The 14,968-nt window shown below is 39.0% G+C and overlaps 2 protein-coding genes across 3 annotated transcripts in view; one reads left to right on the top strand and one right to left on the bottom strand.

Annotated features, from left to right (window-relative positions):
• LOC110020856 overlaps positions 1 to 1,231 on the top strand; it is a 1,632-nt gene extending 401 nt beyond the window's left edge. The window contains exons 2-3 of the mRNA XM_020719122.1: positions 2 to 214; positions 880 to 1,231. Of these exons, the coding sequence (XP_020574781.1) occupies positions 2 to 214; positions 880 to 1,026 (360 nt within the window). The 3' untranslated portion in view covers positions 1,027 to 1,231. The remainder of the gene's footprint in view (position 1; positions 215 to 879) is intronic.
• Positions 1,232 to 2,472: 1,241 nt separating this feature from the next.
• The window catches only part of LOC110020854 (armadillo repeat-containing protein 8), a 43,965-nt gene continuing 31,469 nt past the window's right edge, over positions 2,473 to 14,968 (bottom strand). Inside the window, exons 5-8 of one of the 2 annotated variants that reach the window (XM_020719118.1) lie at positions 4,774 to 5,008; positions 4,292 to 4,452; positions 2,938 to 3,219; positions 2,473 to 2,682 (exon numbers count right to left, since the gene is read on the bottom strand). In XM_020719118.1, coding sequence (XP_020574777.1) covers positions 2,605 to 2,682; positions 2,938 to 3,219; positions 4,292 to 4,452; positions 4,774 to 5,008 — 756 coding nt within the window. In that variant the 3' untranslated portion in view covers positions 2,473 to 2,604. The remainder of the gene's footprint in view (positions 2,683 to 2,937; positions 3,220 to 4,291; positions 4,453 to 4,773; positions 5,009 to 14,968) is intronic. The other variant, XM_020719119.1, reaches the window with a different exon arrangement.

The raw sequence follows: 14,968 nt of genomic DNA, 5'->3' as shown, positions 1-14,968 counted from the left end.
GGGAAGCGGGCGGCTGAGCTCCGGCTTGTCGGCGGCGGGATCGAGCGGCGGCGTGGAGGAGTTGATGACGGCGACTGACGGCGGCAGCTTATCTGAGAGCTCTGTTTGGGAGAAGAAGAGAGGGTGGAGGAACATGGAGGAGGCCATTGTAGAGATGCAGGTTAAAGGAAGTCTGATTCATCGCATTGCCATCATTGAGTCTCGCCTCCTTCAGGTAAATCTATTATTAACACTTATATGTAGGACTCTTGTTGGTTGGCATCCACGGTATAAGATCTCTCGGGTCAGGAGATCCCTTCTAACACAGTTGGGCTTAGGGAGGTGGTACTCGAATTATTAGACGCATTATGAGTGGTTGGTGGCTCGTATAATAACCTCTGGTCATTCCTTTAATAAAAAAAGAAGAAAAAAATGTAGGGTCATTATCGATTTGATTTCGAGCCGAGTTGTATTTTGGCTCCGAGCTTAGCTTGTTTATTTTGATTGGAACTCGATCCAAACTAAAATTTGAATCATTTTTTGAGTGATAAACAATATTTGATCTGATATCGGTAAAATTGCAGCCCTGGCAACACTCAGTGTTGTCAAGGATCTAACTTTGAGCCGGGCTTCGATCAGCTCCAAATCGGCTTGAAAAAAATTCTATTCAAAATTTTAGCTCGTAGCTCGGCTTGTTTATTTAGATTCGAGCCAACATTCGAATTAATTTTCGAACGATTAACGATTTTGAACTAAATTCATGGATCTACTTGAAGGCAATTAGAACAGGCCACTGAAAATTTGCTATTTGCAAATGTATCACCATCTTTCATCCATTTTTTAACATTTTCATTTTTTTTTTTGGTTTTTGGATTCTGTGTTCCTGAAATTGTGCTGCAGCTGGAGGAAAACATGAAGCTGGAGAGGAAGAGGGAGATGCAGAATATGAATGGCCCAACTAAAAGCAGGGAGAAGAAAAAGCATGGGGGCTTCAAAAGCATACTCAAGTTTTGGCTTAAAAGGAAATCTCTCAAGACCAAAGACTGATTCCAAATAACTCTTCACTAGAGGAGAGAGAGAGTGTGTGTGCCGTTTTATTCCCATAATTTATAAAAATGTCAAAATAACCCTCAAACTATTTAAATTGAGGTCGAAGTAATCTCCATGGAGAACTGTTAGAACTCAATTTTAAAATATTAATGTATTATTTTAGCACTATTATAAATTCTGGGATTAAAACGGCTCCACGAAAATAGTAGTAGAACTGTTTTGAAACTTTACTTTTTTTTAAGTGTGTGTGTATCAAAAATCATATTAAGGTTATTTGTTTTTCCAACATAACACGAAAAAATATTATATCAGGCATCATGATGCAAAAATGCATCAGGATTTCAATCACTGTCTGTCACGTGTACAGTCTAGCCATTGAGATTGATTTGGGCAACTGTTTTTATTAAACATACTTTAGATTATAAGCACAACATATCCTTTGTGCTTCTTTAACTAGATTTATTATAATATTGAAAATAGGAATTTACACACTTACAACGTAATTATTATATATTTACCCATTTAACACCTAAACTCTAATATTTTCTCTCATAACATCAAATATTTTACATCCCAACCAAAAACACTTCTATAGTTTATAAATATTAAATAAAATATTTCATGCATAAATTTTGATATGATTGACACTAAAATGTTATAAATATAAATTTCAAAATATATGTGTGGGAACCTCTAAATTTTCCCTAAAAAGATCACAATTCTTACCCACTTATATATCTAACACCTAATAATTCATACTTATATGCATATCACTCAAATTTTTAGATGGCGAGACCTATAATGCTCTATGATGCAAAATGTTTGCCTTTAAAAGAGAAACATAAAATTAAGTTCAGTCTTATTGAGATGCGAATGCTTAAGTGGATGAGTGGCACTGCACTTAAAAGTACAAATGCAAAATGAATACATCCGTGATATGGTTGGTGCAACTCCTGTGGCGGACAAAATTAGAGGGAGTTGTCTTAGATGATTTGGTCACAATAAACGTCTTATCACCTCATGATCTAGTTAAGAAAATAGATGTTTTAGATTCGACTCATGTTAAGAAAGAAAAGATAGACTTAAAAAAATGATCTTAATTTATTAGAATTAAATGAAAATATGACATTCAATAGGACGCAATAGAGAAAAAGAATTCATGTAGCCGACTCACTTGGTGGGATAAAGACTTCTTGTTGTAGTCGTTGTCATTGGATCACTCAAATTTTTAACATCTCGTCAAAATTACCACCACTTAAAAAGTGAAATATACATTCTATGCATGGCTTTCCCACACAAGGCATTATCAGTGTAAATATCAAACTTTGGGTGCTAGATATGCAAATAGATCAGAATTGTGAGGTATGCATGCAAACTTCTCTAGAAAATAACTAGCACTCTAAACTTCAAACACAAATACAGACATAGATTACAAAGATCAGATTCAGAGGAATGAAAGTTTCATCTCAAAACAACTTTACACATTCCCGAATAAACTTCTCAAAAAGAAGAAGATGGAATCATCACAACAGAGGGAAAATACTGAACATTCTTTCTCTTCAAAAGTCTTGTTTTTCAGCTGCACCCAACTTGGGCTTCACATCTTGTGCTCTGAGTAACCATGCATTGTTCCAGCACCTTTCTGACTCTATACTGCACCACAAAATAATCCATGAAAAAATTGAAAACAATTCATGAAAAAAAAATTTTTTTACATTTACATATCTAACAATTAAATCTTTCGTATAACATCAAAACTATTTTGGCTTCTAAAGAGTGGAACACACTTTTTCATGCATAGGCAAAGTGGCATATATATAAAAACATCGCATTTAGGAGCTAGATATGTAAATAGATAGTTATTGAGAGGTATGTATGTAAATCTTTCAGGGAAAGAAAGAAAAGGACCTTGCAATCCAACCAGGGGTCATTCACCATAGTCTTGATTTGGAATAATATGCCTTCCTCCTGGAGTTTTCTGACCCGAAGAGGCGAATTTACGCTATCCGGGTCGGTGAGGTTAAGTACGCACCACATCGCGGCTGTTCTGAGGAACTGATCCTTACTCTGCAGGAATCTGATCATTAGGGAGTTAGATCCTTCTGTTTTTGAAGGCATGAGATAACCGAGCACAGCGTCTTTATGGGATTCATCTCCAGCTGCAATGTTGCAGAGCAAAAGCATGCCCTGCTATTGATTTTTATAAACTCAGTAGTGAGAAGAAACTAAGTGTAGGAACTCTATTGTTATTGAGTCAAATGTTAAAATAGTCCCCTCACTGTTTACAAAAAGCCATTTTAGTTCTAGAGCCTATAAAAATGTCAAATTAATTCCCATAAGGGACTATTTCAGCCCCAACTTAAAAAAATTGGGAATTAATATGACATTTTTTCTCTTTCTATTGTCATGTGTTAACCTAAAAAAGGTAGAGCTTGATACAGTCAAGAGGGTCAACATCAATGCCGTAAAAATGGCTAGAGGAGGCATTAGAATATGCGACAAGTCATTTCCTTATAGATCTCAAATCAAGAGGACTAGCAAATCTAATCAAATACCAAACAACTCTAAGGGCTTGTTTGGGATTACTTTTATTTTTTATTTTTTTGTTCTTGCTTTTATTTAAAAAAAAAATACACGCTTAGCGCATTTTTTTTTGCGTATCTTTATTTTTAAAAATAAATCGACTTATTTTTAAAAACACTTGAGAAATCTAAAAATTTGAGTATTTGTAAAGTAACTAAACATATTGTAACATACCAATCATATTTTATTTCAAGTAAAAATATAAACAAAAAATAATAATAATTAAAAAAGAAAAAATCATAATCAAAATCAAAAAGTGATCCCAAACCGCCCCAAGTATATATTAGATCAAACTCCTGCTATAGTCCATTGGGTCAAAAATGAACTAAAATTCATTCATGAACGATAAAAATGACAAAATACATAAAATAAGACATGGAATTAAAATATATCCTTCTGATTTCATGCTGTTTCACAGGCTACTTCAAAAGATTCTGATCAACCAAATACTAGGAGGGGCATTATGTTAGGTGGCAAAATAGATCAACAGGCCTGCTAAATTGTCGCAGCTAAATCACAGCTGGAAATATTAAACCTCCAGCATAAATGAATTGAGCTTTACCAATTTTGACATTATAATTTTCTTATAATCAGTGTTTCCATAAAGTATTCCCCAAACTTCCCATCAATAGAAAATACACCCATAGCTCAAATCAAAGGAAGCTGTAAGGATACGAACCTGAATACAAACTTGGGTTGCTGAATCATTTTTCAACTGTCTGATAACCGCATTAATAATTAAACCATCTTCTGCAAATACAAGTCTGATAAAATCTACGCATCCATGGATAAGATTACTAACAAGCGCCATCGCCTGCTCCTGTACGAGATGCTCAGAATCTGTCAGCATTACGTGTTTTCGGTTATATATCTCAAGCGAATATTAAAAAAAAGGGAAATTTACATATGTAGCACACGATTCTTATGTAATTACATATCTCACACCTAAACTTTCATATTTACGCACATAGCCCTTTGGTGTGTTAAACCTATGCATGAAAACTTATATTTCCCTTATAAAATGAGGAAAGAGAGCTTTTTATGTCCGTAAACATGAAAGTTTAGGTGTGAAATATGTAAATACATATGAATTTTGTGCTATGTACATAAATTCTCCATAAAAAAGCTAAGAGTTCGATCTCGTATAGATGAGAAAATTACCACAAATCAGGGAAGCCAGTTCGGGTATGGTGAGCTCTGAAATGATGTTCTCTTTGCCAATTCGGTTCGCAATAAACATTAGATTCCTCAAAGCGCAAAGTGATTTTAACCTTAGCATAGGAACAATCGATTTGGATAGCTGAACAAGAAGTGGCAAACCGCCATATTTGACTAGAGCAGATTTTTGGGAGGTAAAATCAACTGCCAAATTGCAAATAGCACCAAGCGTGGCTTCCTATAAGAAATTGATGAGGAAAATAATAAAAAATAAGTTTTAGTTTTTAAACAGAGTATATGATAACAATCGTAGAACAGGCCTTTAAGGGTTAATTATATGAAGAAAAGCTGTATTATGTTTTACAAATACACAAATTATGAAATGGAAGTTCATGTGCCTTCATGAACTAAACAATGGAAAGTAAAAGTTTCTTTTGAAATAAAAGCATGACAATCATTGCGGCCACTCACCCGAACTGATCTAACTAATTCGTCAGGTTCAACAGCCAATTCAACTGTTTCAACAATAGCATCTATTCAGGTTAAAATCACAAAAAGAGATCCGAGTGTTGTAGGCAGGCAAAACAAAGAGCACGAGATATTTTAATAAAGCAAATAGATAGAATCCATGAGAAAAAAATTATATTAAAAAAGAAAACAAACTTCATGATGATGAGGTTAATGGTTGAGAAAGGTTATGGGATTTTAGTTTAATGTCTAAGGATGCTATTTGAAGTTTTTGGTGGAATAATTAGGAGTTTAAGAGGTATAGGAATAGGAATGCCAGTATTCGTCCAAATTAGGCTGGCGTGGACTGATTTTAAATATTATTTTAGAGCACGTGCTTATATGAGGTGAATGACTATAAATGCTTATGGAGGGTTAGCTTAGAATGTGTACTTGTGAGCCAAAGTAAATAGTTAAGTTTGATGGAGTTTAAGAGAATATCAAGATGTAGGGAATACAATCACAACCTATTATTCCCTAGTTTGGTCGATAGTTTTATGAAGGTATTTGGGGTGATTGTGAGGCCTTGGATGATAGATGGTTGATCTTAGAGGATTCTTCAGATACGAAAGAAGAAGGGATAAGATCAATTTTTTTTATGACGTTGGAGTGCCCCCCTGTCCCTGTCACAGGAGTCACACGAACAAAGAGAAGCTAGGATGAGGTACTTGGACCAAATTGGTACAAATTTTGTCACTGTTGAGGAGTCGGTTGGTCATCTTGAGCCACTTTTAGTTACCTTATTAATAGATATTTGCTTTTGTAGGAGTCTAGGGTTAATTTTTGGAGTGACTTTGTTTAGAACAACCGTCGACATTCGTTTTTTCCCTTAAAAGGTTGTATCCAAGGGTTTGGGTGGTGCTCCGACTGCATCTCTTTCTAGATATGGTGATTATCTTCCCTATCCCCTTCCCCATCCTCCCCACGTCACTCTCGGTCGCCGTATCTCGCTACAACCACCCGCAATAGCATCCCATTTTCAGTTTTCTGCAGTTCCAACCACCGCCATCGCCTTCCCCTCCCTTCTCTTCGTTGCCATCGCAGTTCCAGCCCTCCACCATCATTGCCCCCACTGTTCTCTCCCCCGCCTCGCTGTTTCGACTACTGTCCAACCATCCATATCGCTGCCGCCAACAGAAAAACAACACACCTGTTGTTTTCTTGATGTCGTGCGTCCCCTGCCCATTGCCACTCCCCAAAACCCACTCCATCTATTGTTATAATTCATCCCAACGCCCGCCCCAGGGACAGTTGTCCACTACTATTCCTACCTTTCTAGCCACTTCTTCCCTTCCCCCTTGCTTGCCAACCACCATCTACCACCTTCCAAACCCTCATCGACCCCCATCACCCCCCTTGGGATAAAATCCTAATTGCGCTTGTGTCGTATCTATTGCTATCTCAGATTTCCAGGTGTAATGTTGTATTTTTCCTTTCAAGTGTGTTAGTTGTAACTGTCTATTTACTTTCAGTAATAATATTTGCTTTTCCTATTGTGACTTGGGTTAACTTTAGTATCATTTGATATCAAAGCTAGTCTAACTCTAGTCCTATTCCTAGTATCCACCACTATCCAACCCTAACTCCACCCAAATATTTTCTTTTTCAACCTACATACAATTATTTTCACCTACCCACTCCTAAACCTTCATCACGCCACCAAAGAGATAATTGTGGAAGACCTAAATGGGAAAAAATGTCGAGATGCCGTTAATGAGAAATTCGTAAAAGGATTTCCAGAAAACTTCTATAGAAAATGTAAAGTGGGAAATCCTTTGACTGCAATAGAGGCATGTTGCCCTTAAGACGAAGCAATCCGGACGAGTCACCCATAGAGACAACAATGACTTGCTAGATTGAAGGAATAGAGTGAATTTATGGGTGTCAAAAATTGAGCCAACACGCCAACACGACTTGAAATTAACTTGAAAAATCCGGGTTAAGGTTGACCCGACTATTTTTCGAGTCGGGTCCAAGTCAAAAAATTTGACCTGTTTATTATTCGAGTTGAGTTTGGGTTGGACCCAAAAACCCAAGCATGACCCGAATAAGCATGAAAGTTTGGGTCAGGTTCGAGTTAGCGGGTCAAGCTTGTTTTAGGACAGGTTCAGGTCTTAGTTTTCAACTCGTTTATCATTCGAATCGGGTTCGTGTTGACCTTATTCAGGTCGGGTCATTTTCGGGGTGAAATTGAACCAGACCCGCTGACCTGAATTGACACCCCTAAGTGAATCTCTTCCACCATGCGAATTCCGGGAACAAACCTCTACCCCAAAAATTTTAGGTAAAGGAAACAGTTGAAAAAATAAATACTGATCAGGGAGCAATTGAAAAAATAAATAGTGATCCGAGAAAAGATGGAGATTTCAGAAAAGAATCTTACATGTCAGCTGACAAGGAAGAGACACCAGCGATTCTAACTGGCCCCAAGAGAGAAACTCTAGTTGAATTAACACTGGTTATTCTAGAAGGGGGTGAGTCAAATGTCATGGACGTTCATGCAAAGCATGAGATCGTAGTATCTCCAACAACTACTTTTTTGCAGGTATTGAGAAGAGCATTAGCAAAACTTGCATTGGATGTCAAAATGAGCCATGAGTTTTAAGAGTCGATATTAGACACAATGGGCAACATCAGATAAGATGATTTCAGAATTCCCAGATACATAACTTACCTAACGAGTTACCTTTACTGAAGAAGGTCCAACATATTAAAGATGACGAGCTTTTGAGCTACTTTGGAAATATTATATGAAATTATTCGAATACTAGATTCAACAGTTTCCCGCCAACAGATGGCTGATACACCTAAAATATATAGCATTTATGTACACATTTTTATACCTATTTTTTAGATATTGAGCTTTAATGGAAGGTATTTGTGTGTTTTTCTTTCAAATACAATCAAATAGATGTTCATGGAAGGTATTTGTGTGTTTTTCTTTCAAATACAATCAAATAGATGAAAAATGATGAAAAAAGTGAAAAATGATCAAATTTAAAGTAAAAATAAAGAAAGTGTGCAAGAGAACTGTGACGCCTAAGCGCCCAGAACTGACGCTTAAGCGCCAAAAAAATCGAAAAGGCCGCCCCTAAGTGCCACATACCTCGCGCTTAAGCGCCAGAGGTAGTTACTTGATGATTCAATGAATTTGGACGAATTTTTGAAGAGGTGTTTGAATCAACTCTTGGTGAAAATGTGGGATATGGTTACTGGACACGAAAATACAATTAATTATTTTTTTAAAGAAGGCAACTCTTGGAAGATTTATTGAATGTGGACACTAAATAAATCAATTATAAATGTGATGGCTCGAGGCTTTGGTTCGTAAAGATGCTCATCCACGTGGAGCTCCAGCTTAGGTTGTGCTTTGTAATGGAAACACCTGCATGATTGACTTACCGGGAAAGTATGACACTCCTCCATCTTCAACATGGTCGACTAGATGTTATACTACGACTGATCAGGTCGAAGCTCCCCCAACCTCGAGAGACTGAAGCGAGAACGCCCCTGCTTCCGACGCGAGAGTCACGTAAACATAAAGGGGCTTGGCTGTTGTACTTGGACCGAACTAGTTCAAGTTTTCTTCCTGTTGAGGAGTTAGTCAGTCATCTTTGGCCACTCTTAGTTATTCCATTAATATATATTAGCTTTCAAAGGAGTCTAGGTTTAGTTTATGGCTTGAGTTTGTTTAGAACAGTCACTAACATCCGTTTTCTTCCATCGAGCGAGGTGGCGACCATCTTTCCCATCTCCATCCTCATCATCCCCACGATGCTTCCAATCGCCGCATCTCATTGCAGCTGCCAACAACAACATTTTGATTGTTGTTTCAGCCACCACCATCGCCTTCCACTCCTCTTTGCTGCCATCACATTTCCAATCCTCCACCTTCACTGTCGCCACTATTCTCTCCCTCGCATCAGTATTTTGACCAATGTCCAATCATCCAAAAAAAGCACCCCCTACTTTTCTTGTTCTCCCACCACCCCCTACTCACTATCACTCTTCAAAACCCGCTTCAGCTACTATTATACTTCATCCCAATGCCTCGGGACAGCTCTTCACTTCTGTTCTGCCTTCCTAGCAGCTCTACCTCTCCACTTTGCTTGTTAACCACCCTCTCCAACTACCACCTTCCAGACTCTCATCCCCCACTGACCAGAATTGACACCCCTAAGTGAATCTCTTCCACCATGCGGATTCCAGGAACAAACCTCTACCCCAAAAATTTGGCATGAAACATTGAGAAACCAAAATTTTGAATGACAGATTTACCACATTTTGCCTGATACTTGGATCAAAACGAATTCATCAAGTAACTTTAGGCCGTAAAACTTTCCTTTGAGAATCAGAAAGTCTCACCATACAGAATGGTGAAACTAACCGCCAACAAGCTAAAAAAGAGTACATTATTTTGGTGGGATAATTTGAAGCAACTTCGCCAACGTGGGGGAAAAGACAAATCACTACTTGATCCAAAGGTGAAATGGGGGATGTAATGTCGATACCTACTAGTTCATTGTAGATTGCATGTTAGACCCCAGCTTCAAATGTGAAGAGACCACATCACCAAACGACTCCAACATCTTACAGGCAGGATTCAACCCTAGGATCTTAAAGTTAGAGTATCTTGAGAGAAAAATCAAAGCTGACTCTACCTGAGAAGAAACTGATTTAGAGTAGAGAACAGTGGAGGGAACCAAAATTTCTAAATCCATTTCAGCCAAAAAGGTGTTTCACGTGATAAGGATTTAGGCATATTCAATCAGATTGCACAACTAGAAGAATAATCTTTTTCACTGATTAGGGAGCAGTTGAAAAAATAAATAGTGATCCGGGAGAAAAATGAAGATTTCAAAAAGGAATCTCAAATTTCAGCCGGCGAGGAAGAGACACCGGCGTTTCCAACTGAGCCCATGAGAGGGACTCTAGCTGAATTAACACTGGTTATTCTAAAAGGGAGTGAGTCAAAGGCCATGGACGTTCATGCAGAGTATGAGATCGCAGTACCTCAAACAACTTTTTTGTAGGCATTGAAAGGAGCATTAGCAAAACTGGCATTGGATGTCAAAATGAGCCATGAGTTTTAAGAGCCGATATTAGATACAATGGGCAACATCAGATAAGAGGATTTCAGAATTCTCAAATACATAACTTACCTCATGAGATACCTCTACTGAGGGATGTCCAACATATTAAAGATGATGGGATTTCGAGCTACTTTGGAAAGATCATATGAAATTATATGAATATTAGATTCAACAGTGTACCCGCCAACAGATGACCATATAGGAGAGATAAACCGTGACTTTAGAAATTGCCTTAAGAGCTTAATGAGGAAGAAAATTATACAATGAGATCCAGGTCCTACTAGAAAATAAGAAGAAAAGTCTCTTGAGGGGTTGCTAGTGAAAGTTGCCCAGCCTGTCATAGATTTCATTCCAAAATTGATTCCTTCTTACATACTTTTTTACTAGAGACACTTGGACGAGTACCACTGAAAGAAGCCAATTATAAATGTGATGACTCAAGGCTTGGTTCATGAAGATTCTCATCCACATGGAGCTCCAACATAGGTTGTGCTTTGTAATGGAAACGCCTGCATGATTGACTTACCAGGAAAGTACAACACTCCTCCATCTTCAAACCGATCAGGTTAAACCTCCCTAACCTCGAGAGGCTAAAGCGGGAGCGCCCCTGCTTCAGACGTGCGATTCACACAAACAAAAAGCAGCTTGGCTGTTGTACTTGGACCGAACCAGTCCAAGTTTTGTTCCTGTTGAGGAGTTATTTGATCAACTTCGGCCACTCTTAGTTATCCTATTATTATATATTAGCTTTCGTAGGAGTCTAGGGTTAGTTTATGGCTTGAGTGAGTTTGTTTAGAACAGCCTGTCACGGACAAATAGTCCCACATTGGCTAGGTGTAGGGCCGAAAAGCAGTATTTAAGTCCTGGGCTGCCCACCACCCAAAAGGGCTCTTTTGGGAGGTGACAAGCCGCTAACATCCGTTTTCTTCCTTCGAGCGAGGTGGCGATTATCTTCCTCATCCCCATCCTCATCATCCCCGCTCCAATCGCCGCATCTCATTGCAACTGGCAGCAACATCATTCTGATTGTTGTTTTCTACAGTTCCAGCCACCACCATCGCCTTCCCCTCCTCTTTGCTGCCATCGCATTTCCAATCCTCCACATTCCTTGCCGCAGCCGTTCTCTCCCTCACATCACTATTTTGACCAATGTCCAATCATCCATATTGTTGTTGCCATCCGAAAAATAGCAGAACTGCTCTTTTCTTATTCTCCAGCAACATCATTCTGATAGTTGTTTTCTACAGTTCAAGCCACCACCATCGCCTTCCCCTCCTCTTTGCTGACATCGCATTTCCAATGCTCCACCTTCATTGCCGCAACCGTTCTCTCCCTCACATCACTATTTTGACCAATGTCCAATCATCCATATTGTTGCTGCCATCAGAAAAATAGCAAAACTGCTCTTTTCTTATTCTCCCGCAACAGCTCTACCCCTTCCCCCTTGCTTGTTAACCACCTTTTCCCCAACTAACCCACTCATTCTTATTCTTTTCTTATTCTTATTCTTATTCTTATTCTCCCCCCCCCCCCCCTTCCTTCTAGGGATATAATCCTAATTGCTCTCATATTGGATTTGATGCTATTTCAGATTTTCGAATATCATATTGTATTTTCCTTTTCAAGCATGTTGAATGTAATTGTATATTTACTTTAAGTAATCATATTTGTTTTTCCTATTGTAGTTTGGTTAGCTTCGGTATCATTTCGTCTCAAAGCTAGTCTAACCCTAGTTCTATGATAGGATTACTAGCATCCACCAATACCCAGCCCTACTTCCACCTAAAAATTTATTCCCCCCCTATATCACTCTTACACACCTCCTTCCACTTACCCACTCCTAAACCTTGATTACGCCACCAAAGAGATAATTGTCGAAGACTTGAATGAGAAGAAACGCCACGATGCCGTTTATAAGAAATCCGTAAAACGATGTCCAAGAACCTTCTATGGAGGATGTGAGGCAAAAAATCCTCCAACAACAACAGAGGCTTGTCGCCTTCAAGAGGAGGCAATCCGGACGAGTCACACGTAGCCACAATGGTAACTTCCAAGATCAAAGTAATGGAGTGAATCGCTTCCACCATGCGAATTTCACCATTTTGTTCGATGGGACTTCCTGATACTCAAAGAAAAGTTCAACGGTTTGAAGCCACTTGATGAATTCGTCCTGAATAAAGTGTTCGTCAAAATATGGTAAGTCTCCTCCACCATACGGATTCCAGGAATGAAGAACCTCTACCCTAAAGAAGAGTGCATTATTTTGGTTGGAAAATTTTAAGCACCTATGCCAGCATGAGGGCAAAGACAATCACTATTTGGTCCAAGATGAAATGGGGATGCAATTCCAATACCTATCAGTTCATTGCAGATTGAATGTTCAGACCCCAACTTCAAAAGTGGAGAGACTACATAAAAAGGGGACCACCACATCTTACCGGCAAGGTTCAACTACAGGATCTTACAATCAAAGTACACTCAGAGAAATATCCAAGTTGAGCTCGCTTGAGGAAAAAACTAATTTAGAGTAGATCACATGTGGAGCTAACTAATATTCCTAAATTTGTCACAGCTGGAAGATGTTTCACGTGCCATGGATATAGGCAGATTGAATCAGATCGCACAAGCAGGAGAATGATCTCTTTCTATGATCATGGAGCAGTTGAAGAAATAAACAGTTATGCAGAAGATGAAAATTATAGAAAGGACTTTCAACTTCCAGCCGACAAAGAAGAGACAACAATGATTTTAGTTGACCCCATGAGAGTGGATCCAACTAAATTAACAGTAGTTGTTATAGAAGAAAACGAGTCAGAGGCAATAGACATTCATATAGAGTATAAGATCGTGGTAACTCAAACTACTTTTTTGCACGCATTGAGAGGAGCATTAGCAGAACTGACTTTGGATGTCCAAAAGGGTCATGGGTTTGAGAAGTCGATACTAGACACAGGGCAGTCGAAGATAGGAGGATTTCAGAATTCTCATAAACATAACTTACCTCACTAGTTACCCTTACTAAAGAAGGTCCAACATATCAACGATTAGCTTTTGAGCTACTTATGAAAGATTATATGAAATTAATCGAATCTTAGATTCAGTTCAGCAGTGTACTTGCCAGCAGATGCTCATATAGAAAGGATAAACCATGGCTTTGGAAATTGTCTCAAGAGCTCGGTGGGGACGAAAAGTCTACAATGAGATCCAGGTCCTACCAAAGAAGAAAATGCATCACTCAATTGGTTGTTAGTGAGACTTGCCCAACCCGCAATAGATTTCATCCCATAGTTGATTCCTCCTTATATACTTATTTACCAGAAACAATTGGACGAGTACGAGTGGAAGAAACCAATTACAAATTTGATAACTTGAGGCTTGGTTCGTGAGGATAATCATCCACATGTAGCTTCAGCTCAAGTTGTATCAAATGAGAATGGAGACTTATTCTATCAGGATGTGCTTGGAATGACAACACCTGCATGACTGACTTATCGGGAAAGTACAACACTTCCCACCTTCAACATGGCTGACCATGTGCTATACTACGAGGAGACGGAAGCTTCGACCGATGAGATCGAAGAGCCCCAAACCCAAGAGACTGACGCGGGAACTCCTGATACTAGAGTTAACCCAAACCACAATATGAAAATGAAGTTTATTACGCCAAAAAAAACTGTGAGTTACGATGAAGGTTCAAAACATTAAAGGAAATACAATACAACATTAATTTACAGGAAGGACGGGGTAAGACAACAGGTGGGAAGCAATGAGAGGGTCTAGGATAGGTGGCATCAGGGTGGAAGAGGGTAGGCAAATTTGTGGTTGGAGCAACAAGAGGGAGATGAGGTTGTGTTTGTAGCTGGGAGCACATATAGAGGTTACGGTGGTTGTAAAGGTCAAGGTTTGCAGGTCGTTGTGAGCCAAAAGAGGAGGGGGAGGTGTAGAATAGCGGCAACAGAGGTTGTTGTATGGTAGGTTGGCAGGATGGAGCCATGGAGGGTAACAATCTACAAGAAGAAGAGGGGAGAGGGAAGGTGGTCGACAACAGCAAGGAGGGCAGGGGACGGCAACGAGCAGGGGAGGGCGACAACGAGCAAGAAAAGGAAAAATACACACCACCTCAGGACAAGTTACAAACGAAGCACAGTCTTGTCGTCAGATACATCCCTAGAAGAGAAAACAGGACACTCGAGGATATCCAAACAAAAATATCAAAGCAACTAACCCTAAAACAGAAAATAACATATGTATAGTAAATAAATAGGAAGGGAAGGTCGACAACAAACAATAAAATGAAAGATACACACAACCTCGAGATGGGTTACAACTGCAATTAACCTGAAAATAGAAATCGCAAAACAAGTAACCTTAAATATGTGTGTGTGTGTGCGCGCGAGCACGCGCCGCAAGCCTTGGCCTATTGGTGGCGGGGTCACTGTAAGTCCCCTCAAGTCAAGGGGTTGATCCCACCGTGGTGCGGGGGCTCTAAAACTTTAGACAAATGGTGTGGGCTATCATCATGGGGCCAAAAAGTGCATGAAAAATCGATAGTTGAGCCTCTGCTAAATATGATTTCCTTCATATATATATATATATAT

Source organism: Phalaenopsis equestris, unplaced genomic scaffold (genome assembly GCF_001263595.1).
Source record: "Phalaenopsis equestris unplaced genomic scaffold, ASM126359v1 Scaffold000107, whole genome shotgun sequence".
In the NCBI taxonomy this organism is placed as follows: domain Eukaryota; kingdom Viridiplantae; phylum Streptophyta; class Magnoliopsida; order Asparagales; family Orchidaceae; genus Phalaenopsis; species Phalaenopsis equestris.
Note: the sequence above shows the minus strand (reverse complement) of the source record. Positions and strands in the feature narration are given on the sequence as shown.